Below are 26,486 nucleotides of genomic sequence, written 5' to 3'. Positions count from 1 at the left end.
AAAACTAAAGTTCAAAGCAAACAAAATAGAATAAAAACAAAATGGAAAAACAAAAGCAACAACGGTGAAGGCCTCAGTCCAACCACCAGAAGCTTCATAGGGCCAGGAGACAAAGGCCTAGACCTAGGCCCAGTCTCGGTCACATCGCAGATCCGCCTCTGCCAAGCAACGCTGGCCTGCATCATGACTCCACTCTCCCTACCCGACCTTGTTCATGTTACCAAACAATTGAGCATGACACATAACCCCAGAGAAAACCTCCATGCCGTCAAGCCTAGATCCGCCTGACTGGAGAGTACGGTCGAGAGCCCAATGCCGCATCTAAAAGAGGATCCATTAATCCCTCGCGCTTTGCCAGCAAGCCAAGCAGTCATCCTCAAACCCAAATTTATTCGACGCCGACCTCTCCGGCCACCTCCAAACCTAGCCTTTGCATGAATGACTAAGCGATGCTCCTGCACAGTCGCTGGTCCTCCAACATGATCGACATCCTTGGTGAAAAAGCGATGCCATCTTAGGTTCTCTTGCTTGGTATCTTCTAGAGACTCGGAGTCCCATCAATTTTAATGGATGTTGTCTTTCAACATGAAGCTACGATACAAGGTGGCACAAGGCTGCCTACATGCGACCATGACAACGCCTATGATTTTTTTATTATTCCAGTAACACAAATATATATATATATATATATATATATATATATTACATAGAAGCCTCTTATTGATTACATTACATAATCTGCGTATTGTGAGTATTGACTACCATGTATCAAGAGAAAAATTGAAAGGAAGTAAGTTTAAAGGAAAACACAATGATCCTTTTTTATTTTTTTTCTTAGATTTTGCAACCCGCAGGTTTAAAAGAAGGATAAACTCCTCATATAATACTTAATGTTTGGCTATTTGGACAATTTGGTACCTGATATATGAAAATTGACAATTTGATACCTGAAGTTTTCAAATCTAGGCCATTTTGGTACTTATGTCAATTTTGATCATATTTTCAGGGTTATTTCCGTCATCCTAGCTCTAATTTACTTCATTATTTTTATATTACCTCCAAATTGTTTCTAAATTATCACCAAAAATTTGATAACTCATCCACTTAGCACCTGTGATAATTTACGTATATAAATTTTCATAATGTAGCTATCAATCTAAATTAATTTTAGTTATAAGTAATTAAAAAAATATTGTTATGAATAAAAAATTAAAATTGCATAAAGGCAATTTATTTCCTTTGCGGAAAATAATTAGGATGCAATAAATATAGTAAGAACAAGATTGTATTTTCAATATATGCAAAGTAGATGTCAAGTGGAGTAAATATATCAATTTAATTATCTTCAAAAAGGCAATTATAGAAAGAAATGAATTTAATGAGTTTTGAGCTAGAATGACGAAATTAACCCTAAAAATATTATCAAAATTGATGGAGGTACCAAAATGGTTTTCAAACGAGAACTTCAAGTATCAAATTGTCCGTTTTCATACATTAATTACCAAAACATCCAAGTAATTATACATCATGTATCATTAGAGGAATTAACCCTGAAAAAAATGGCCGTTCCCTTAAAAAGAAAAAAGAAAAAGAAAATGGTACAGTCGCGTAAGGCACGCGCCGAGAGTGCGGACTGCGGAGTGGAGGTAAGCAGAGAACGCACAAAGTAGTCTTCCACTTGAATTATAACTATTGAAAAAAAAGAAAAAGAAAATAGAGAAAAGGGTGATTGAATCGCCGGCTTTGTTTGTGTGTTTGGAAGAAAGGCAAACGACTGTTTAAGACTCCCTCCCCCTCGGCCCCCCCCTCTCTCTCTCTCTCTCTCTCTCTCTCTCTCTCTCTGTGGGAAGAAGAGAATAAATAGAAGAAGAAGAAGAGAATTTTGGAACCAGAAACATAGAATCGTCTTAAGGAATCAAACAAACACATCCCACTTCTCTTTCTCTCTCTCTTCCTTCCTTCTTCCTTTTAACTCATCTCTTACCTCCTTGTCTCTCCCTGTTTCTCGGCTACTTGAGTTCGACTGTGTCTGTTTTTTTTTTCATCTCCCCTAGATCTTACACAGTCAAACACAATTCAAAAACACCTTCAGATTTCCAGATCTCCGACACTCGGTTCCGACAGCTTCATGTGATTTTCAGATCCTTAGTCCCCTCAGGTAACTCCAATGCCAGATTTTAGTTCTACTTTTTTCAAACTAATGTACTGTTCCGTTTGTTTGGGTTTTGAGATTGGAGCGGAGCAGTGTTTGGTTTCGGGGTTCTGATTTTGATGGTTTTTATTTTTACTGGGAGTGAGATTGAAATCTGGGTGTTGGTTTGACTTTTATTTACTGCGATTGTTGACCTACATAAATCGATAGTGTTTGGTTTTGGTTGGTGGGCTACTTCTCAGCGTTCTAGCCTCAAACTAGACTTTTTCCTTGTCCAAATTTCATCTCCTTGCCCAGAATGAATTGATTTGTTGCTCTTGTTATGTTTTGTTTTGTTGGTGGATTTCGGCTCTGATTGTTGCATAGATAAGGTATTAGATTTGTATTGGACTTGGCACCATCTCAGCATTGGTTTTGTGGGAATGCTAGCATGATTTTCCTAAGCCTTTTGTATATTGTTTGACTATTTTCAATTCGATTTGGTTTTTGATTCTGCTCACTTTGAATTTAGCTGAATTTAAATCTAACATTCTTTGCAATTACGTCGGACTTGCTAATCTATTGTAAGCCTTATGCTGTAATTGTAATTGCAGATTGCGGAATATTTGCACCCTTCAATTGAAGGGTTGTTGCTAGAGTAGTGCGAAATCTGTGTCTGACTGTGCAATGGTAGATGGGAACAATAGACAAAAGATGCATCAGTAGGCTATGAAGACGGGCCATCCCTGGCGCATAGGCATGGGTGATATTCCTATATTTTCTGGTGCTCGCCATCGGCCACCTTTGAAGAGGCCATTGTGGATCATTGTCTTGGTGTCGTTGGTTAGCATCTTTGTCATTTGTGCTTTTCTCTACCCGCCACAGAGCAGCGCCGCCTGTTACATATTTTCTTCTAGGGGTTGTAAGGCTATTTCGGATTGGCTTCCACCTGTTCCGGCAAGGGAATATAATGATGATGAGATTGCATCCCAGGTAGTGATAAAAGAAATTCTTAGTGCACCTCCTGTTCAATCGAAAAACCCGAAACTAGCATTCATGTTCCTCACACCTAGCGCTGTGCCTTTTGAGAAGCTCTGGGATAAATTCTTCCATGTAAGGTTTAATCATTATCGAGTTATTGACCAGACAAATAATGTTGACTCTTTTTCTTTCCCTTCATATTTTTCCTGCTTCGACCCATCTCCCTGCTGGTTGTATACTTGAGCTTATACATCTTTTATTTACAGGGTCATGAGGGAAAGTTCTCTGTTTATGTGCATGCATCTAAAGAAAAGGCAGTTCATCTGAGCCGTTACTTTGCTAATAGAGAGATACGCAGTGACCAGGTAAAACCTGCTTTATTTTCTCACCATCACTGCATTCTTTGCAAAATGTTTTATTTACATGCAATGTCAACTGAATACCAATAGCCACTCATGTAACCTTCGGGCCAGATGAATATGTTTAAACAACAGATCCTACCCCATACATTACATCAATAGTTTCAATTTCTTAATACGTAGTGTGCAAGATTTGCCTTTTGGTTTAAATCCTAAAATAATAAAACAAGTGCGTCAGACAATCTAATACCTGATAAATTTTAATCTAGGATCCATGAAATTTTAGCGTTAATACCATGTAAAGAGTTAGATTTAGTCATGCATATAGTAAGACTACAGTAACATGTAGAAGAAAAGTGGGATTACATACTGCATAAAATCCTTTTACATCAGTCTTTTTCTGGAAATCAGATCAGATTTGGTACCAACTACCAACAGAACTACAAAACAATTATAAGTAGAATCTTAGGTCAATTTTATATGATTGCTACTCATGTCTGCATTTTTCTGCTGCATAATCACTTACTGTACAAGTATTGATGGTGGTTTGATCATAAATGTCTTGTATCATCTAGTAAATTAGATGTATGATTGATCATGCTTGCAGGTGATTTGGGGAAAAATTTCCATGGTAGATGCAGAGAGACGATTATTGGCAGCAGCTCTTCAAGATCCTGATAACCAGCACTTTGTGTTACTTTCTGAAAGGTGATCAAATTATAGGTAGCTTTAGCTATTCTTTTTCTGTCGAGCTCTTATAGTTCTATTATTATTAATTTCTTATTAATTCTTTTTTTTAATGCAGTTGCGTACCATTGTATACGTTTGACTATATCTATCACTATCTGATGAATACAAATATAAGCTACGTTGACTGGTACGTGAAATCCTCTTGTTTGGGCTTATGTCTTAGTCTACCTCTTGGGGTAGCCACTATATGAATGCATTTCGATTAGAACAATAAATTATTCTGAAGTAGTGTAGTTATGACATTTGTTCTGTAACAGTATATTTAAAAATTTGAATAAGTTACTTCCAGTTGATTTCAAGACAACTTGTTGCTCGTAGTTGTCAAATTAATAAACTTTGTCATTTGGTTTTCAGCTTTGAAGATCCTGGTCCGCATGGAAATGGCAGGTACTCAGAACACATGTTACCTGAAATTGAGATGAAAGACTTCAGAAAGGGTGCACAGGTAATTTTCCATACTACTGAGGCTCCAGATATTGTTCCTATGTTTTGGATCATTAAGAATAGTTTTCCTTTTGTTGATTTACTAGCCTGTTTTTATGCCTTGCCAGGAGGTCTTGTTAGCACATGTTAATTGTAGTGCAATAGGACCTTCCTGAAAAATAATTTTGATTCTGTGGTATAAACCAAATTGAAGGATTTTGATGTAGGCTAATGAGAAATAGATTTTCAGTGAGGTTATAGTGCTTTCCATAGAGCATATATGCTGTTATCCATGTAAGACTTCTGTTTTGAGTGTTTTCTCTATGTTTTAGCTTGGTTAGGTGGTGGCTAATGAGAAATAGATTTTCTCTGAGGTCGTAGTGCTTTACATATATCATGTGTGCTGTTATCGTGATCAATGTTCTAAATATCCCGATATATCCTCGATATATCCCTGATATTAAGAAAACGATACGATAAGTTGCTTATCGTCTATTATATCGGTCAACCCGAGAAATTAAGTCAAATGACGATATATCGGTGCTTTTTATTATTTTTTTTTAAAGAAAATGAAAGTTTCGTCGATAGCATTCAATGAAGAGAGATCAATCACCTCTATTTTTATTAATTAAAACTATTTATGTATTTTAATTGTCAACAATCAAAAATATTTTTATGAAGTTTATTTAGTACATTTACTTCTATAAGTTTTAATTTCTCAAGTTTATTTGGTATATTTTGATGAATATGTTTATAAATATATTAAATTTAATTAAAAATTAGCAAAAACGATAAATCCGATATAATCCGATATATCTCGATATATCCCCGTTATATTTTTATTTTACAAAACCGATACGATGCCGATAACCGCTATTTAGACCATTGATCGTGATGTAAGACAGTTTTCCCTACGTTATAGCTTGGTTTGGTGGTGGCAAGGGGATTAGTTTTCTCCTTTTTCTTCTGAGATACGCTTTAGCTTGGTTTGGTGAACTTTATCTCTCTTTTTTTATTTATTATTATTGTACTAATGTGCTGTTTCCATAAAAATTTGCAGTGGTTCTCAGTCAAGCGTCAGCATGCTGTTATTATAATGGCTGATAATCTTTACTACTCAAAGTTTCGGGATTACTGCAAGGTGATGAATAATTTCTTGACCAAAGATTATACCCGCTCTGGTTCTATCTCTTGATATTCTTCTATTTTCAAATTGCCTCTAAAAGTCGATCGTACACTAGTAGAATACCTTCACGCATGAGTTGTCCGCTACTATTTTTAATTGCTTCATTGGTAATGGTTATGAGTCACCCTTTCACACAGCGGGACATGCAAGTATCTTATAGGCTTGGTTGGTTCTTAAAAGATAAGATTGTATTATTTGAGGCCATAATAAGTCACTGATATGTATTGTACTATTGTTCTTCCTGATTACAGCCAGGTTTGGAGGGGCGCAATTGCATTGCTGATGAACATTACTTGCCAACCTTTTTTAATGTGAGGATCTTTGCTCTAATATTTTCATCTTCCATGTTATGTTGTTTTAGCATCTGTGTGATTGGAAGTTTGTTTTACCTTTAGATAATTGATCCTGGTGGAATTGCAAACTGGTCTGTAACACACGTTGATTGGTCTGAAAGAAAGTGGCACCCAAAGTTATACAAGGCTGAGGATATTAGTTACGAGCTTCTGAGAAATATTACGGTACATTTCTTCCATATATTTTTGTTTTTTCTTCATTACAGACATTCAATTGCATGCATACATGATAGTTTGCTTATGTAGTGCAAAGCTATATGAAATTGACTGCCAGTTACAGTTGATCCTTGGTTCTTCTTTTCACCTAATACATGTACCATGTTGCATGACATTACAGCCAATAGTGTCATCTGTTCAATTTCATGCAACAGTCCAAGAAGAAAGTTTTGGATATCCTTGTGGTGCATGCGTCTTGCTAGTAAAATTTAGTCTTCGTTTAAATAATGATCTCGTCTGATCTCATTGGTGGCTTGCTATGACAGAGTGGATATGTCATATTAATTCTCTCTTGTAGTAATTGTGGTTGCTTGCATTTCTGGTTTATCATTACATGATTTACATCTGGGTTCACTACATCATAAAGTAAGACATCTGGGTACTGTTTTCTTTGTAATCTTGTTATTTGACTGAGTGTTTTGTTTTCTGCAGTCTGTTGATGTGAGCGTCCATGTAACCAGTGATGCAAAGGTATTAATCCAGTAGATTCTGAATTCATCGCTGTGGAATTGTATAGCTTGGTTAAACCGGTATAACTCAATCTCCTTTATATTTTGGTTTTGCAGAAAGTAGTGCAAAGATGGCCGTGCTTATGGAATGGTATACAACGACCATGTTACTTGTTTGCAAGGAAGTTTCATCCAGAGAGTCTCAATAACTTGTTGCACCTTTTTGCCAATTATACAACAGTTTGAGCCTGATTTTTTTACTCTATTCTTTGGTTGGATGGTATCGACCCTTTCACTTCATCTTGTTCCAGTATAGCTGACGAAGTTGTAAATTGCCAAATTCTTAAGGCTCGATTGTTCCCGACCACAGTTCTTGAGTGCAAGGGAGGGGAGGCCGGCAGAGCAGTTAGGGTAACTAGAGTTGGAAGCTAACAAGCTAGTGTTGCTTCCACAGGGATGGTATGGGTATATGGTTTCTCTTTGAACCCTTCATTTTGTGCTCAGTGTTATATTTCTAGTACAGAAATTCTTTTTGGGGTCCCTTTCGCTGCACTTTGTGGTTTATCCTGTACAAGATGAAGTCTAAACTTTGAAGTGGCAAATACAAAATACAATAGTTATGTGAATTTCAAGCTTTAACAAATGTTTGTGCTTCTATCTGTGCGTACGTAAAATTTCTGGAGCAGTGTGTAGGGATTGCAGTGGTGAATCGTAAACGATGAAATATAAAGTCGATATATGCTCGAAACTCTTTGTCACTGTTTCTATACAAAAAAGAAAAATTCACCAATTTGGGTGATTTCCAAACTTATTTTGAAATCAGAAACTTGTAACATTTTTATTTAGGTGGAGTTATTAATTTGGTAGCGACTCTGTTTAAGGAAGCTTATTGACACTTTCGTCTTGAAACCTTGGGAGTGCAGTTGATCAATTTCAATACTCTAACTCAAAAAACGCAAATGCTGATCAGCTGATCAAACTAATCAAACCCCGAAAATCTGAAACTCTGATTCCGCCATGATCAAACAATCAAATCTTGTAATACTCAAAATACCAACATGATCGTAGTATGGTCTACGGTGCTGAGCTCATCTTGTAAATGCGTCAAATACCCCTGTAAACTTCATCCAACATCAGTAAAAATAAAATGATTCTAGCTTTTAAATGGGATTCAAGTTACACACTTAACACGTACCAATGCACCAAGCTCCTTCGGAATAATATTCCTATTTTGGCTTTAGGGTCCAAGATAATTAGAAGGGAAAGGACTATGAGTCTGTGAGGTCGCAAACAAAGCCAATCCACATTATGAGGAAAAGCAATGCACGTACCAATGAAGGCAGATTATTCTCCCTTGAAAATAATTGTGTTCCTTAATTTTCATTTTGGATTTTTAGAGCAAATCCACCGGTTAGGTCATCGTGGGTGAAGACTTGGGTCACAAGTGTGACCTGGGTCACTCTAGGTCACTGCCACTGGACAACAGTTTCCACTAGTTTGGTTAATGACTTGGATCACCACGTGGTATTTATAAATTATTAAATTTTGTATTACTTTTTTCCTTGTTATTAATAAGGGGTTATAAATAAACTATGATATATATAATAAATAGTAAGTATTGAATTTTTATATATATAGAGAATAATCCAAAGTTGTCTATAATCTTATTTTTGGTCCTTGGTAAAAATTTAGAAAAAAATCTATGTTGTTTCATATTTTTTTTATATTTATTTCATTACCATTATAAATAAACTGATTATTAATTCATGACATTTAGATTCAAATATAAGCTGAATTGAATAATCTTGATTAAAAACATTTGTGGGCTCGGGTTGACATGGTAGAAAAGACCTGGGTCACAAAAATGGTGGTCTGATCCTGGGTTTGACCCAAGAGAAGCCTAGCAAGACCGAGGTCTTCTTTTTTTTTATGCGTGGAAACTTGATTTTTCTACTCGGGTCTTGGGGTGATGTGGATGGACTTGTTCTTATAAGGTGATCAATCTTAATTAATTAGGAAAGCAAGCAAAGTAGGGAAATAATCCTAGCTAGGCCTAGGGCCCCTTTACTTCAATAGAAATCCTTCTGGTTCGTAGCCATGGGCTCTCCTTGTTACACAACTTGTTTGGCTCTCCTTCATCACTATTTCTTATTTCAGTTTACATACATCATGCTTCATCGCCAACCCTGCAGCCACAGCCTCCACCATCATAACACCAAAGCGTTTTGTCTTAAAACTCATCCATCGAGATTCCGCTCTGTCTCCTTACTATAATCCTAATGCAAGCATTACAGATCTTGTTTCACAATCAGTGAAACGCTCCGTGACACGGTACGCATACATAACGCACAGAGCACTAATGCTTTTGTGATGGCCATGCCCCTCTTGTTCCGGACTCCGGAGAACTGTGAAGCAGAGTTTATGGCAAATTTCTCATTTGGAAAGCCACAAGTTCGACAACTTTTGACGACGTCTTGTGGGTTCAATGCCTACCTTGCACCAAGTGTTTTTAGACAATCCAGTCCCATGTTTGATCCTTCCAAGTCCTCCACGTACAAAACCTTGCCATGCACATCTCCATACTGTACTGTATTGCCTCATAATACTGTCAAGTGTGATCCCTCAAACAACTGCAAATTCAATCTAGAATACCTTGATGGCACGAAGGCTTCAGGACTTGTCGCAGCTGAAAAGCTCACCTTGGAGACATCTGACGAAGACCATCTCCGATGAATTTCTCGGCTGTGCTCATGACAATGTTCTTCGCTACGATGGACAAATAAGTGGAGTGTACTTGGTCTTGGCTCTTCAACAATATCTTTGACAACCAAGTTTGGCTCCAAGTTTTCTTATTGCATCGGAAGCATAAGGGACCCTAACTACCCTCACAACCAATTGATCTTGGGTGAGGGTATAAACATAGAAGGGGCAGCAACCCCTCTTGAAATCGTTAATGGACTATACTATCTTACTCTCTAGAGGGCATGAGCCTCGGCAGTCCCTCCTCCAATTTGATCCAGAAGTATATAACAGATTCGGAATGATCATCGACTCCGATCCAGAACAACACTAGGCTACGTGGTTAAAGATTTATATGATGCTGAGTGCTGAAGTGCAAAAACTAGCAAACAAAATATTAGAAGGTGTCCCCCCCCCCCCAAATGGCCAAATCCTAATGTTCCCACGGCACAGCTCTTTGCTATCAGAAAATAATAGAGCAAGACCCTTGTTGGTTTTCCGGTTGGAACAATATTTCACTTGGCATGAGGGGTTGATTTGGTTCTGGATACAAAACGAGCCTCTTCCAAGTCATGAGTGAGGACTGAGGACGTGTTTTGTATGGCTGGGCGAATGGGGAGGGCGGTGTGGCTGGGAATATGAATGTTATTGGAATTCTAGCACAGAAAAAATATAATGTACGTGGCATATGACGTAGCCGCAGAGAAGGTTTATCTCGAGACATTGACTGTGAGCTTTTTGAATCTTGATGACTAAATGTCATCTATTCATATTCATATTCTGCGTGTTTTGATGCTTGGCGTGATCAACATACATCAATTTTTTAAGAGCATATGTATTTGTTTGCGACCTTGCATGGGTTTATTAACAAGAAATGATATGAAATGGGTGATTAAATCCAGTCAGATCTCCAATTTTAATCTCTCATACAGTACTATATTTGACAAGGTATTACTAAATTTACAATATATTAACAGTCTAAGAAATATTAGTATGGGGAAATAGCTAACAGTAAATCAATACTTGAATGGTCTGTTAATAGTAGCCATGCAGCACCAACCGATTTCAAACTCTTTGTTTCTGCATGTTAAGCGTACGTAGGGCACCAACCATTTGATATACGAGTGACTTTTCCAACAAATTTAAACCCTAGTTAGCTTGTCTGTGACCTTTTGTGTAAGAATCGAAGACGTCGATGGTCGACATATATAGAATGGCAACTATATATATATATAGTCTCTATCCAGAGTGAAGGTTCACTCTGAAATTACAGAGTGAAGTTCTAATTTGAGCACAATTTTCGGTTAAATTTTTTCATCACAAGTGATTCAATATTTAGGTATGTTATTCAAGATAATCTCTACAAAGTTTCATCCAATTTGACAATGGTTTGAGCTTTCAAAATTGAGATTTACATAAACGGTTTACGTTGAACAGTTTTAATTCGTTCATTGATTTAATATAATTTCAATACCTTAACGATAACCGAATTGGATGAAACTTTGTAGAGATGATCTTGAATATCATACATAAATATTGAATCACTTTTGATGAAAATATTTGACCAAAAAGTGTGCTAAAATTGGAACTTTACTCTGTAATTTCATGGTGAAAATTCACTCTGGATATATATATATATATATGTGGATTGTGTCTTTGTGATAACAAAATATGTTAAATTAAATAGAAACTACATAGTACCAGAGCTAGGGAGTACGCAAAGATCTAAGCTCACAGTGCGGGCCAGTTTCTATATTTATACTCGAACTTTCTTTTGCAGGAGACAACATTATGTGTTTTACATTTTCAGGAGTCACGGTCTTTAACTTGTCCTTGTAAATAGGCTCGACGGGTAGGGACTCGTAATCGTATGACGCCTTGTTATACAACTATAAAGGGACTAGCTTGCTCGAGCGGGTTGTTTCTAGATCGAAAAAGATTGACATGATTGCAAATTAAATAAATTGAATTCCAGAGAAGCAACCTCCCCTGCTCGAGCACTTTTTAGGTTTAACCCACCTAAAGAGATGAGTCTGAAAACTAACTTGTTACAGTCCACACCAATTTAGGTTAATTCGGAATCCTGAATCATGATGACTAAAGATCTCTGGACGATTATTAGATACATGAACTTCTTTATTTTCCTTCATCATATATAGGAAATGAACTGGGGTGATTATTTCAGCCCTAAAGTAGCGGAATGAATACATTCAAGAAACTTATAAAAGAAATCTTAATATGTTTTGGAAATGATCAATTATTGTTTTAATTTAGGTTATGGCGTTAACTATGCAGATTCGATCTCCACAAAAGCTTCTTTCTATATATGCAGATTGTTCTCCATATTTACATCAATTAGCCATTAGTGCTGCCTTAATTTGAACAACACACGATCGAGATTACCATTTTCTGATTTCCTAATTAGTAATTAAGACGATATGCTTTCCTTAGAATCCAATCGCGAGACCTATATAGATGCACCTGTTCCATAGAATACCTTCCAGCAGGTAGCTATGGCAGCCACAGTTGCACAACTTGTTAAGCTCTCTCTTATCACCTTCTTTTTAATCTTCCATACTTTATACGTACCAGCCAACACTGCAACAGTCTCCACCATCACAAAACCAAAAGGCATTATCACAAAACTCATTCACCATGATTCAGTTTTGTCTCCTTATTATAACCCTAACGCGAGCATTAGAGATCTTGTTTCACGCTCAGTGAAGAGCTCTGCGGCACGCTATGCATACCTAAAAGCAAAGAGTACTAATGCTTTCGTGGTAGATGATACCCGTGCCCATCTTGTTCCGGAGAACACTGCAGCACAGTTTATGGCAAATTTTTCATTTGGAGAACCTCCAGTTCCACAGCTTGTAACGATAGATACAGGCAGCGACTTATTGTGGATTCAATGCCTGCCTTGCACACAGTGTTTTAAACAATCCAGTCCCATATTTGATCCTTCCAAGTCCTCCACATACAAAATCTTGCCTTGCGGATCTCCCGATTGCGTTCTTGAAAAGCCTGCTGATAAGTGCAATTTCTTAAACCAATGCAGGTTCAATCAAAAATACTTCGACAACTCGTCTGCTGAAGGACTCATCGCAACTGAAAAACTCACATTCCAGACATCAGACGAAGGGCTTAGCGTCATCTCCGATGCTGTTATCGGCTGTGGACACATCAATGTTGCTGCCTACGAAGGACAGATAAGTGGAGTGCTAGGTCTTGGCGCTTCACAAATATCTCTGACAACCAAGCTAGGCTCCAAATTTTCTTATTGCATTGGAAGCATAAGGGACCCTAACTACCCTCACAACCAATTGATCTTGGGTGAGGGTACAAAGACAGAAGGGTCAGCAACCCCTCTTGAAATGATTGATGAACTTTACTATCTAACCCTGGAGGGCATCAGCTTAGGCCAGTCCCGCCTCCAAATTGATCCAAAAGTTTTCAGCAGAACTGGATTTACTGGTGGAACAATCATCGACTCCGGAACAACAGTAAGCTACTTGGTTAAAGCTGCATACGATGTACTAAGTGCTGAAGTGCAAAAACTACTGGACGGAAAATTAGAACGTGTCCAAGATCCTGACTCTCCCACAGCTCTTTGCTACAAGGGAACAATCGACCAAGACCTTGTTGGATTTCCAGTTGCGACCTTTCACTTGGCAGGAGGGGTTGATTTGGTTATGGACAAAGCAAGCTTCTTCGAAGTAGTAAGTGAAAATGAAGTCTGTATGGCTGTGCAAATGGCGGTGGGTGAGGGAGATAGTTTGAATGTTATTGGAATTCTGGCACAGCAAAATTATAATGTTGCATATGACATAGCAGCAAAGAAGGTTTATCTCCAAAGTATTGACTGTGAGCTTCTTGAATCTTGATGACTAAATGTCATCTACTGTGTGCATGTTCTGGCAATAATAATACAAGACTTGACATGATTGATTGGAAATTTAGAATTGAATTTTTATAGCTAGTGTACTGTGTTTGGTATTCCAATGACTTCTGATTGAATATGGTTTTAGGCTAAAGTTCAGGGATCGGTTCTCAAGGTTTGGAAGCGAGTCTAAACTTACATTTGGATCATAGCCATATGTCATTTCGTTTCTTCTCTATGTGTAGCGCTTCTTAATGTCAGAGTTCGGTCTAGACATAAAAGCATGGGACTTGCAGTCAAGAGTGACATTTGATGAGAAAATGGTGGTAGTACATCTTATATGCACCAAGTGGGAAGAGATTTTCCGCCAACGAATAAAGTACTTATCAAGAAGATGGCAACACTAAAGCAAAACAAGTGTGAGAATAAGACCCCTAAATACAGTATACAATTAACACTTCTCATTGGCAATGTTGTCCTCTCAGGAATTGTACTGAAAAGACGTAGTGTTGATTCAAAATGGAGTGGGCAGGTTTCAAAAGACAATTTAGAGTCGGACTCCTTGTCTCTATGAGAAGTGAGGTATTGATTTGGTTGCGCGAATTTTTATTATCGCCCCACATGTTTTCCAAGAAAGGAATATGCAGGCCAGATCGCAGTGGGCACTTCTATGATTCTATCACAGTATCACATTTTCTGAGGCTCTTTGACAAACTTCGAAACAAGGGAGGAAGAGAACGAAGCCTCAAACTCTGGATACATAATCGAAGATTTATGCACGAGAATGAGACCTGTCTACGCAATCTAAAACCACGTACCAGGCAATAGCATCATCATCAAATACGATAACCCATATATGAAACAGCGACCACAGAAATTTAATATGTCCCAGAAAATACATATCTGAAGTTCTTATATATCTCAATCCAAGCGCCTAAACAACCCAGAAATCCACTAGATAAAAGATTTTATCATTCTCAGTTTCAAGAAAGAATAATGGTGAGCATCCTCACTCATCAACCAAATGTAATGTTTCCTTTATGCCAAAAAAAAAAAACAAACGGAATGTCCATAACTTTACGTATAATGTCTTTTAGGATTCAAATAAACATGCGAGGATATATAATCATATCTGAGAAGTGAAAAGGAATCGATCCTATAACTAGGGCATTCTGCAAACATAAACGGTGAAATGGGTGAATGACCTATGAACTGCCAGAGGTTTGTTTGGCAACAATCCAATTGAAGTTCTAATGCAGGCTCTTTGGAAGATTGGCTTCTCTTGATAATACTACCATCACAAGTAACAGTTAAACTGCCTATATAAGAAGCTAGAATAGAAAGGTGACAAAGACAAGACCAACGAACTTAAGCATAGACAGACTAAAACAAAGACAAACTATATTGCCACCCTCACAGGTAAGTGACTTGTTAAGCCAACTGGACCAATTCATCCACAAACCCCTAAGGGCAACATTCTCTATCATTAAAATCTTATCTGGCAATCCTAAACAAATATAAGGGTAGAACACAACAGTGGGTCTGAAACAGTTGAAAAATATTCAAACTCAATAGCTAGCTTAACACAGATTGTCTTCATATAGTTACTATCTCAGGCTGCTGTAATAATCCTAGAAAAAATTTAATAAATAATCCTGCTTGTTCCTTTAACATGGTGTTGCAATCAAACCCAGTGGTCCAAATCCAGGCTGCAAAAAGAAATGGCATGCATAAGAACTGCCATCTTCTGAGTTGGAAACATAAGAAATTTTACGAAACAGATGGTATAGAATGACATCTTACCTGGTTTAGATGCATAAAGTATACACATCTAACTGTTCCACATACCATAGTCCAAACCTGTAGTTAACAATCATAATCAGAAAACACCAACTCTACCGGCCAATGCTTTGCCACCGGCTGTTTCAGTGATAACTAAGAATAAGAATACATGGGTTTGTGGAATGTGTTTTGCTCAAGGTCCAGTTAAACTCACTAAATAACATGAAACTAAATGTAAGAAAAAGACCTAAAATACCAACATCCACCGAGAGAATCTTTCAGCAACAAATCGGAAGTGAACACTGAAATTAGTTCATAATAAATAAAGGTATTCTGATACCAATGCTGCCAGGAATATCAAAATCATAATACCACTATGAGCACATACTTTCCATAGGAAAAAAAAACTGCATTAAGAAAAGGAGCAATAATTAAATGAAAAGCAAATCACTTGCTCTGGCTAAGCAAAAGGAACTGATACTTCCCTTTCACCAATAGAAATTCGCCGAAACATCAGATCTGTAGTAAATATGAGACTTACCATCAGTGGAAAGACAGAAATAATAAGTGCAAAAAATTATCTTATTAATACATGGCCGACATAAACTTTGCAATATAACATCAAAAGAAGTTAAACTAACAAAGTCCAACATGATATATTCTCATTGTAGCAAGAATGTCCAGCAACAACCTTAATCAGCCTTGTGAAAGTATCTGTTCATCGCTTTCTACCACCACGTTCTCTCAATGAAAGAGCAAGTGTATCTCCTGCTCCGATATTGTAATATGCAAGAGACAAATTATCCTTGAGAAAGCCAGGCTTTGCACTCAATTTCTGTTTGTTTGCAGGAAGCTGGATCTCCCCAGATATTTTTTCTTTCAGACTTCCAACAGTTTCAGATAAAGACTGCACCGTGATCTCCAAAAGTTGTCCCTTAAGATTGCCTTCATCAACATTAGGAACAGACACAGTGATACGAACAGGCCCCTGTTTAAAAAAAACAAATATTGAAAAAGAAACAATTCAGTCAGAAAAATGGAGTAAATAAGAATTTAAGTATTCAAAGGATTTTCAGTAGTGAAAAGACAAGTATACGGAAGGTGTTCATACCGGATGCTGAGCTAAAAACTTATCTTCTGCAATAAGCATGGAGTCATCAAGCTTCTGCCGTTTTGGCTCAGGTTCCTCTGGAAGCGGTGGAGGAGCTTCCTCAGGTGGCGGTGGTGGAGGCATCATTCCATGAGGCATAGGTGGTGGAGGCATCATTTGCATTGTAGGTGGCGGAACAGGATGATGCATATAAGGCCGGGGAACTTGCATAGGTGTATACTGAGAACCAGGTGGAGGAGGTACAGGATTACTGGGAGCATTCATAGACATTGACGGATGCATAGGAGGTGGCCGATTCACCATAAGCGACTGCTGGCCAGAATTCATGGGCATTGGAGGTCCAGGTGGTCGGACTGATGCATATTGGACAGGGGGCCTTAGTTGAGGTACTGGGAGGCCACCACTAGATGGAGCAGGATACTGGATTGTGTTTGGAGGTACACGAGGAAGGTTCAAGGCAAGACCAGGTGGTGGGGGAAGAGGACGAATCAAAGGCACACCAGGCCTTGGAGGAGGTGCTGCTGGACCAGGAAGATTGTTAACATCATTCTGATCCTCTCCATTGATATTCTGTGACATGGCTTGATTCGCTGTGCGGCCAATGCTTCCTGTGTGACCATCCCATATGACCTGCTTTGGTTGCTCATCTTTCTTTTTCTCAATCTCAGCCTTGACAGCATTAGACACTTCTTCCTCTGTAGTACCAAAAATATCCGGACGAGTTCGTGCAAGGCCCACAATGTTCCTTGAGATTTCATCATCCTGAGCAAGAGTAGTCTCCCTAATCTTAGCAAACATCCTTTCTTTTTGCTCTTTGTATTTTGGATCAATGAGGGATATCCTCATGTGCTCAGACATCTCATTAATAGGGATAAGTTCTCCAGTAATCGGGGAAATGACAACCTTTGTTGGATCTCTTTCGGCAGGAATCCTCTCCTCAGGTCTCTTCCAGTTCTTCACAATTCTCATCGGCGGTTCAGGATCATCAGTTACCATATTATCATTCTTCCTTTCATTGATCTCTTCAAGTCTTGCTTGCCTCATACCCTCTTCAACAAGCTGCATTTCTTCTTCATCCATTTCCATTTCCACCTCCTTTCCAGGCTCAACATTATCTTCTTCAATATCTGTAACCTTGCTTCTTCTTATAACTTCTTCAAGTGTCATTGGAGGAGGTAAATCCTCATCCTCATCGTCAGCAAAGTCGATTGTTTCCACCACAACAAAATCATGCCAATCAATCATCGCCATTTGTATCCTTTCCTGTTCTATCTCATCTTCAGCCTTCTGCCTTGCCTGCTCCTGAGATCTCTCCCACTCAAGCCGATGCACACAGCGTTCAAGCACAGTTGTCATGTCTGCAACACTATTCTTAAGCTTATCTGTCAAACCTTTTGGAGGCATCAGGACCTTAGAATATGCATCAGCCAGAGAGGTGAAAAACATGAACATACTATGAGTAGGCTTCAGAAAATGGAATTGGGGGTTATTGCTCTCTCTGTTTGACAATCCATTCAAAAACGATTTCCCATTTCGAGCTACAAATTGGGCCGTAAGCTTAATAATATCCAACTCTTCTCCAGTAATTCCTTCCGGAAGCCTAACAGTATACTGCTCAGCCTCTGGTGGTTCAAGAACTTTCCGCGCCACTCTAAACGGCGCAGATGGATCCGGCTTAGGTGTTCCTTCTTCCCCATCAGCCGCAGGAGCTGCCATGACTGCTGATTCAGGTGCCGCGGAATCATCACCCTCTGTAGAAGGCTGCTGCCCCGAGGACTGAGCTTGCGCACGAAACTCGGACAAGCGGTGCTGATAATAAGCATGGTAGGGATCTGAGGATTTCAAAAACTTGAACTTTGGATTGTTCTCATTACTAGCTATAATCCTCTTCTCAAAGTCCGGCCCGTTCTTTGCCACAAATTGGGAAGTCTTGTCGACAATGCTCCTGATATCAGGAGGAGGGTGTATGATACCGATCGTCCTAGTATGCGTCGCAACTGAAGCCGGTGGGGCATCGGCTCTGTCCAGCTCCTCATTCAATTCCGTCTCTTCGGACTTCACTTCCGTCAGCTGCGTAAGCGGCAGCGGCCCCAGGTTTCCATCGGTGGGAGGAGCTGGCAAGGTCAATATGGAACCTATCATTTTTCGATTCGGAGAAACACAAACACTTATAGCAAGCAAAATGGCATGAAATCAAACTCTTGGTGCTTATCAGAACCTGACAATAACAAATTCGAAGCACACAGAGATTAGTTATTCGGAGATTTCAACTGCGAACACTTACAGTCTTCATTAAAATTGAACTGAAATCAAAATCTACTTGAATAATACTTCAAACTAACCTAGAGATTTTCACCAACGGTTTCACATCAAAATCTAATACGCGAGTCTTTCAGAAAATTCGAAATCGAAAGTAAAATAGAATTTGAATTTCATGAATCTAATCGAAAGAAACCCTAGAAATTGGAGAAGCAGAGAACGAAGCGCGGTGATATAAAGGCCTAAGCGTCGTGTGAAGTTTGAATAGGGGAGAGAGAGAGAGAGAGAGAGAGAGAGAGAGAGAGAAGAGAAAGTACCTTAGGGGATCCAATTCGACGACGAAGGCACCTGGTTTTAGGGTTTTCAGAGCGCCACCGTGTGTGGGAGAGTAGAGGATAATTATTTATACAAGTCTCATTGAAAAAGAAATAAAAGGAGAGAGATGTGTTTTACTTTTGCCTAAAGAAATAGGGGAAGAAAGAGAATATCAATGACTAAGAGGACTAATCTGTCAATATTATTCCATAAACTCATAAAACCGAGTAAAAAAAATAAAAAAATATCATATATTAGCCGGTTCCATTTCATTTAGTCACATAATCTGCCATTTGTCGTTCTTGACCCAAAAAAAAAAATCTCTCATTTGTCGTGAGTTCGACTCATTATAGCATTTAGTTATTGACTCAATCAAAAAAAATATGTGATATACTTCCAAACTTAGAAGAGCCGAATCTCCACTACTATAATTGAAAACCCTTATTTGTGGTGTCAACAACTTTACTAATTTTTTGAACTCTCTATAAAATGTGCATGATCTGAGATAAAACAAATGGAGAAAAAAATATATTTACTTGGGTCAATAATGTAAATAACAAGAAGAAACATAACAATTAGAACAAATGAAATATGGAGACGTGGGAGAGCAAAGAGATGGCGTTTAATTATAACTACTTTTATTTCAACGTGAGTGTGGAAGGCTAGTTTATTTTACTACAACGATGAACTTTAATCCATAAGTCTAACTAACACCAAAACTACTAAACCGAAACTAAACGACGCTATTGTAGAAGATACCGGAGACAACCTAGCCTCGACCTTGATTTATTTCTAAAGGACACTAGAAGCAAGAGAGATTATCTGCTAAAGACACAAATCAGCCCAACAAAGGAGAAACAAGAATATATAATTATGTGTTTGGATAAAGGAAAACAAACAACGAATTTAATTAAATTCTAGAAATTTGATATATTCCTTATGTAAAAATATCTTGTTTGAAGTAAAATTCCTACAAAAGTTCAAATTCTATGGAAAAAGATTATGGGAACTTCATACATGTTTTCACTATTTATTTTTCATTAAAAAGAGGTGTCATCATTCTTAAATTCTCAATCTTCTCTATTTAATTCTAATCATTTTTTAACTGAATTTCAATTATTTTGAAATTATAGGAATATTATTCAAACAATAGAATTCTCAATAAGAATTATTGAACATAGAATTCCCATCAAAATAAAATTTCCATCAAAACAAGATTACCCCATCCAAAATTTCTGCATTTCAATGTGGTTGTCTACCACCTTGTTACAAGGGTCAACAACGTTTCATTCTCTTCTTGATTAACTTGGAACAAACTATCTGTTGTGTTTGTTTCCTTTGTCATGGGGATGAATCTGTTCCGAAATGTTATCGTCAATTGCGCGTAAGAGTCCATGGTGTTTAGGGTTGCTCAAAGAACCAATTCATTGCGTCGCCATCCAGCGTTTCACTGAACAAGTGACATAGAGTGGCATCGTCGAACTCCTGCTAGCGGTTACTTTCTTGCAGTCATTGATGTGCCGAAACGGGTATCAATCGCTAGTGTATGGTATAATCTTTACACTCTTTGACTGCGAAAGTTCGGTCGTGTTTTGGATACGGCTAGTGAACAGTCATGTCCTAGCAGCAAAGAATGTTTGTTTGCCGATGGGAGGTCCTTCATATTCTTTTCTACTTCTTTCAGCCGCTTGAGGAGCAGGGCCATCACTTTTTTTTTCTGGGTCACTACCACTTTTGTTGCAAGAGCGTGATGGGGTAAGGGAGTTGATCTCTTCTTCCCTATCTGCTTTTTTGATCTTCTTTGAATATGGGGGTGAGCTTTGATCTTGCAACTCCAGCGGTGTAAGGGAAAATTCCATTAGCTCCATTGTTGCTACGAACTATCCTTTCATCATTGAAGTCCTTGGCCAACATAGCAGAAGCCCGAGTTGTCCTTTTAATAAAATCTTGTGCTTCCTCCACATAAAGTTCCACAAATTATCCCCCCCCCCCCAAAATCTTGTCCATGAATTCTCGTTCCTCTTGAAGTAATCCATCATAAAGGCATTGGAACATAATGGTTTCATGCATTTTCATGAGCAGAATATGTTAGCACTGGTTCGTTAAATCATACTAGGTACTCTCCCAATGTTTCATTCTTTTTTTTGCCTCAATGACTCAATAGCTCTGATGTTTGCACTTTTCTAAATCTGGTTCTTGTACTTATTCAATAATGAATCTATGAGGGAGTTCCAAGAAATGATCATTCCCTCAAGAAGAGAGAAGAACCACTGATTAGCATTACCTTATATGGTATAGGAAAAAGTCTTGAGTCTCATAAGTTCCATGTCAATGTAAGGAGGAGCCAAGCTTGCACAGATGGTTGCAACCTGCTTGAGGTGCCGCTGAGGTTCTCAAAATTCTCTCCATGGAATGTCGGCATTAACTGATGGTTGCAAGATCTCACTCCTTTGGGAAAACTTGATGCATTGAGAGACACTCTAGTTTACTATGCTTGCTACCTTTAAAGGCCATTCCAAATTTGTTCATTGATTTGTAGTTATGGTTAGTTTCTCAAGATATACACTAAATTGTACATAAAAACTAGGTTAGATTACAAGATACAACTACATATGAATCATTGAATTCATTCCAACTCCGTTTAGTTTCTTGTCAAGGTGTAAGATGATTCAATTCTCAATAAGAGTCATTGGTAGTTGTTCTTTTGGGAAATCTTTCGATCTAGAATGCAGAGAGAGCACAAGCGAGGTAAGGGAGGATTTAGCACGCACTCAAGATATGTTTAAAGGTTGCTCATCCCAAAACCGGCCAAACCTCATGAACCGTCGACAACTAGATGTTACTTGGATTTCTTACTCTGATGGTAGTGTGTGAGGGCTCGTTCGGCAGCTAGGGCTGTTGTCTTTGCCACGTGTTTGGTTCTCCTATATCATTGTGGGTGTTAAGTGAGCGATTAAATATGCTAATTATGGCTGGGTATAAGCCTATGTCAACAAGTTTCCAACAATGCAGGTTATGTGAATTTCAAATCAATATCAATGAGTCGTTGTATATAAAAGTTGAAGGATATTATGAATATCAAAGACAAATTAGTTACCAAAAAAGTTTTATTTGTAATTCCATATATAATAGAGGGAAAATCTTAATGTTTTTTTAATGATCTAAGAACGAGGAGACAAGAAATTTGTATAAATTGTGAAAATAAAACTGAAGAACATAGGCATAGAAAATTGTCAGTTCCTCCTCATCCTCCTCTAATGTCCCAAAACTCCTACAATGATCATTGATTTCATTGGTGAGAAAAGTGGCCCAAATGGATATGTTGCTTTTCTTCATGCAAAATTCAACATTGTTGCCCACAAATTCACCAAACCGGGAAAAGACGAGGGAAAATCTTAAGGTTTTGTTTTTTATGATTTAAGAACGAGGAGACAAGAAATTAGTAGAATTGTGAAAATGAAACGGAAGAACATATACATAGCAAATGGTCAGTTCCTCCTCCTCCTCCTCTAATGTCCCGAAACTCCTAACGATCATTGACTTCATTGGTGAGAAAAGTGGCCCAAATGGTTATGTTGCATTTCTTCATGCAAAATTCAACATTGTTGCACACAAGTTCACCAAACCAGAAAGTATTTGAGAGAACATGTAAAATGGTAGGAATAAAAGCACACCAACAACTATGGTAATTATGGATATGGATTTCATCCATGATCGGTGCAATGATGATAAGCGTGGCTACTTTTCTCATAGCTTGCAAATTACTCATGCAACAAAGTTGGACTATTTATCGCAAAGAAAAATAAGAAAAACAAAGAGGTGAAAGAGGAGAATGACTAAAAATTTCTGAAGGAGGCAAAAGCTCAGAAAATCGTTCACAAGCCACAGTTGGGGAATTGGTTAAAACCTAATTGAAGATGTATTTTAGGTCAATATTAAGTCATCATGACTTAACTATCTACTATTGGTTTATGTAATAATTATAATTTATTTATTTCTTATTAGATTATTTAATATCCTCGAATCCTCCTATAATTATGTTTTATGTATGACTTAAGACTTTTTTTTTATGATTATGTAATATGACTATCTACGTTTTGGTTTTAAATTAATTTCACTTTCTGATTAAAAAGAAAAAAAAACATAGGCATATCAATAGAGGTTGAGCTGTCGGCTTGATTACTATAACAAAAAAGCTTGTAGATGTAAGGTTGAACTATCACTTTTGGGAAAAAGAAATGTGGATGACGAGAAAAGATTAAACAAGTACTTAGGATTCGAGAGAGCCAATGATTGGATAGAAGAAAAGACTAATGAGACAATGATGGTGGTGAGGCCACAAGGGCTCATTGTTCTAGAGAACTGGACATGGATGACTAATGTGGCAACTACACCTGAATCACCAAAAAATAAGGCTTGATATATATATATATATATATATATATTAGCTCTAAGATCATGTCTTACTCCACTATATTTTGATGAATTAGAGTGGGAGACAAATGTGGGGAGTACTGGAAAGCAGATTGTTATGAAGCTAAAACTACTGGCAATATAGACTTTCTTTTTGAATAACAGATTGATAGGCTAACTCCATTTTTGTCTTCACTCTCCCAACTAAAGGTTTCCATCTAATGACAAATCTTCATAGATATCAAGTAATGGAGATAATTTAAATCTCTATTTTTTAAATTATCTCATGTAATGAAAGAATTAAGTGTCTTTTATGGGGAGCTTAAGAAATATATGGATATGTGTTTACTAATGCTTAGTAGTGATGTGGTATATGACCACATTAATGAGGAGAAGTGGGAGAAGATAATTGGAAAAAAAACCTTGTATCAAATGGTATATTATTAGTCACTGCATGTGTTGAGGTGGACGAAACCAAGAAAGGTATTGTGAGGGCTGTGGTTTTTTGTGATAAAGAGCATAAAAAAGCTTTTAGTTGTGTTAAGAAATCTTTAGATGGTGCGGTGGATTGGAAACTCTGGAGGCCTACACCTTCAATCCTGTCCAAACTTGAGAAAGATTTTGGTCATTTTGAACTAAATTCTAATGACTTCTTAATATGTTAAGGTAAATTTTACATGTGCATGTGTCTATATTATACTTAAAAAAAATTCACTAAGAAAAGTGTTGCATAATGCAGTCTGTATGTTGTGATTGTTATATGTTGGCTTAATGCATATCCACGGCAACGCATACTGCAGATATTGACCATCTTCTTGTTTTCTGTTGGCTTAATGCATTTTGAGCCACCAAATGTTTATAGTATAAACTTTTGTGACGTTTTTCCAACTTGAGTTATGTCCACCTTTTGAACCAATGTTGCACCTATTTGGTAGATCATAATTGTCTTGAAAACATGTGTGTCCTTACTCTTCATCGACAACTATTGCTAGAGACAACACTTAAATTTTAGCTACGATGTGAAGGTTTGTTGTGCTTATCCCTACATAATTTGAATGTTACGCCCTACTTTTTGATTCTTTCACTTAAACAAACACTATTTTCCCTTCTTCAAGGCATTCAAATTCAAGAGTTGTTATGTTTGTTTTTATTTCATATAAAACATCACCAACTTCTATTACCATAAATGACACAAAATCGAGGTGATGGTGTGGCAGTAATTTTAAGTCTTAATTGCAGGACATTAATGAATATCCAGTAGTGCGCTATCAAAATCTTTTACATATCAAAGGTACATTATTTTTTATTTTATTTTTTGTGATTTCATATCCAATGGAGGGGAATTCTTTAGTTTTTTTTAATGATTTATGAACAAGAAGACAAGAAAGTAGTAGAGATTGTGAAAATGAAACTAAAACTGAAGTACATAGGCATAACAATAGAGGTGGAGAGGCGAGGATGAACTATAACTTAAACATGGATGATGAGAAAAGATTGAGCAACTTAGGAATCTGAGTGAGAGCACAAAATAGGATAGAAGAAAAGACTAATGAGGCAATGATGGTGAGCCACAAGGGCTCATTGTTCCTGAGGATTGGACATAAAGACTAATGTGGCAACTGCACCAGAATCACCAAAGAGTAACAAGTCAAGAAACAACAACTGGGCTTGATATATTCAAAGATTAGCTCTAAACACAGTTTTTAGGACATTATCTTTTGAGGAATTAGAGTGTGTGCCAAATGTGTGAGACTGCTAGAGAGCAGATTGTTATGCAGCTGAAACTACCGGCAATTTAGACTTTCTTTTGGATAACAAACTTATGGACTAACTCAATTTTTGTCTTCATTCTTCCAACTCAAGCCTTCCATATAGTTTCAATGTCTTTCAATATGGTATGACAAACTTTCATAGATATCAAGTAATGGATTAATGTTAATATATATATATATATGTTAATTAAGTAGGGTTATATTTAGATTTTTGAAGTACAAAAGTTAGTTTCTTTTCCTCCCACAAATTTGGGTGGATACTATGATACTAATTAGGTCCGCCCCTGATACCTAGGTTTAAAATATTGAAATTAATATCATTTTCCTATGGATCATTGATATATCTTTAACATACCAGCATAATCTCGGGCGAAATATTTAGAATCTTGAGAAATTTTGCAATAATCATGAATTTATCAAGATATTAGTGATTTAAAGGCCAAATTCTCACCTCAACTTTTGAAATTTGAAATAAAATTGAGGCAAATACGTGCATATTTTAATAATTATTATATATAATAGGTCGTCATAATTTCAATTATTCTTATGAAAATTATATTAAGATCGATATTTCCTCAATGTTTCCATCAAAATATTCATTTTTAAAGGTCGAAATTTCCAATATCCTCGATAATTTTATGTCTATATTAGCATGAAAAATTGAAATCGGTTTACTTTTAATTTTGTTAGATTTCAAAAAGCATAATGTTAAAGATATATCAATGATCCATAGGAAAATGATATTAATTTCAATATTTTAGACCTAGGTATCAAGGGCGGACCTAATTAGTATCATAGTTAGGAGAAGAAACTCGATTGGTGATAGAAATATGTCACCTAATTATATACGTGTTTTTCATAATTTTCATGCTCTGTCAATTTGGAGGTTATTTATTCTTTAGCATAATGCTTTTTAGGAATTTAGAATTACATGTTTTAATTCAAAATCTGAGATGGTGAGATTAGACCCGTCCCAATCTCTATTCTTATGGGATAAAATTTAAAAATACAAAGCTGTGAGCCTAGTGGCGGACCTAAGACAGTGAACTATTCTTATAAGAAAAAAGTTTCGCATCAGGTCCTAAACTATTGTGACAAGGTCAGTGCAGTATCTAACCTCAAAGTTGTACCAGTGTAGTACCTAAACTCGCAATTCGCTATCAATAATGAGTCTGAGGCCAATTTCCGTCACGGCTGACATGTGACCACAAAAAAGAGTATTTAGTACCAAAACTTTTGTGGTAAGGTCAATGCAGTACCCATATTCTGAGTTGTACCAATGTAGTACCCAAACTCACAATTCGCTATCAACGTAGTACCCATCCGAGCCTAGATTATTCTAGTCCGGCCCGAATGTGAACCGAGAA

General features: G+C 37.2%; 3 protein-coding genes and 1 pseudogene across 6 annotated transcripts; 3 read left to right on the top strand and 1 right to left on the bottom strand.

Annotated features, from left to right (window-relative positions):
* Nucleotides 1-1,807: 1,807 nt before the first annotated feature.
* On the top strand, nucleotides 1,808-7,474 carry LOC126790247 (glycosyltransferase BC10). Of its 2 annotated transcripts, none has more exons than XM_050516414.1 (11): nucleotides 1,808-2,158; nucleotides 2,746-3,244; nucleotides 3,379-3,477; nucleotides 4,079-4,179; nucleotides 4,277-4,348; nucleotides 4,576-4,666; nucleotides 5,705-5,785; nucleotides 6,082-6,141; nucleotides 6,226-6,348; nucleotides 6,832-6,870; nucleotides 6,966-7,474. In XM_050516414.1, the coding sequence occupies exons 2-11, from the start codon at nucleotides 2,861-2,863 to the stop codon at nucleotides 7,092-7,094; spliced, it is 1,179 nt and encodes a 392-aa protein (XP_050372371.1). In that variant the 5' UTR covers nucleotides 1,808-2,158; nucleotides 2,746-2,860; the 3' UTR covers nucleotides 7,095-7,474. The 2 variants fall into 2 exon arrangements, with proteins under 2 accessions (XP_050372371.1, XP_050372372.1); XM_050516415.1 differs by lacking the exon at nucleotides 1,808-2,158 and adding an exon at nucleotides 2,395-2,523.
* Nucleotides 7,475-8,777: 1,303 nt separating this feature from the next.
* LOC126792079 (probable aspartic protease At2g35615) lies at nucleotides 8,778-9,827 on the top strand (annotated as a pseudogene).
* A 2,273-nt stretch (nucleotides 9,828-12,100) lies between these two features.
* On the top strand, nucleotides 12,101-13,471 carry LOC126792078 (aspartic proteinase CDR1-like). The gene has a single exon (XM_050518575.1). The coding sequence runs from the start codon at nucleotides 12,101-12,103 to the stop codon at nucleotides 13,469-13,471; it is 1,371 nt and encodes a 456-aa protein (XP_050374532.1).
* A 1,386-nt stretch (nucleotides 13,472-14,857) lies between these two features.
* On the bottom strand, nucleotides 14,858-19,046 carry LOC126790796 (probable splicing factor 3A subunit 1). 3 transcript variants are annotated; one of them, XM_050517145.1, is made up of 5 exons: nucleotides 18,937-19,046; nucleotides 16,361-18,578; nucleotides 15,941-16,237; nucleotides 15,271-15,768; nucleotides 14,858-15,176 (listed from the first exon to the last, which is right to left on the bottom strand). In XM_050517145.1, exons 2-3 carry the CDS (start codon nucleotides 18,500-18,502, stop codon nucleotides 15,968-15,970), a joined length of 2,412 nt encoding a protein of 803 aa, XP_050373102.1. In that variant the 5' UTR covers nucleotides 18,503-18,578; nucleotides 18,937-19,046; the 3' UTR covers nucleotides 14,858-15,176; nucleotides 15,271-15,768; nucleotides 15,941-15,967. The 3 variants fall into 3 exon arrangements, with proteins under 3 accessions (XP_050373102.1, XP_050373103.1, XP_050373101.1); XM_050517146.1 differs by having other exon boundaries at nucleotides 15,271-15,327; XM_050517144.1 differs by having other exon boundaries at nucleotides 15,271-16,237.
* Between the last annotated feature and the right edge of the window lie 7,440 nt (nucleotides 19,047-26,486).

This window comes from Argentina anserina, chromosome 4 (assembly GCF_933775445.1).
Source record: "Argentina anserina chromosome 4, drPotAnse1.1, whole genome shotgun sequence".
NCBI lineage: Eukaryota > Viridiplantae > Streptophyta > Magnoliopsida > Rosales > Rosaceae > Argentina > Argentina anserina.
Note: the sequence above shows the minus strand (reverse complement) of the source record. Positions and strands in the feature narration are given on the sequence as shown.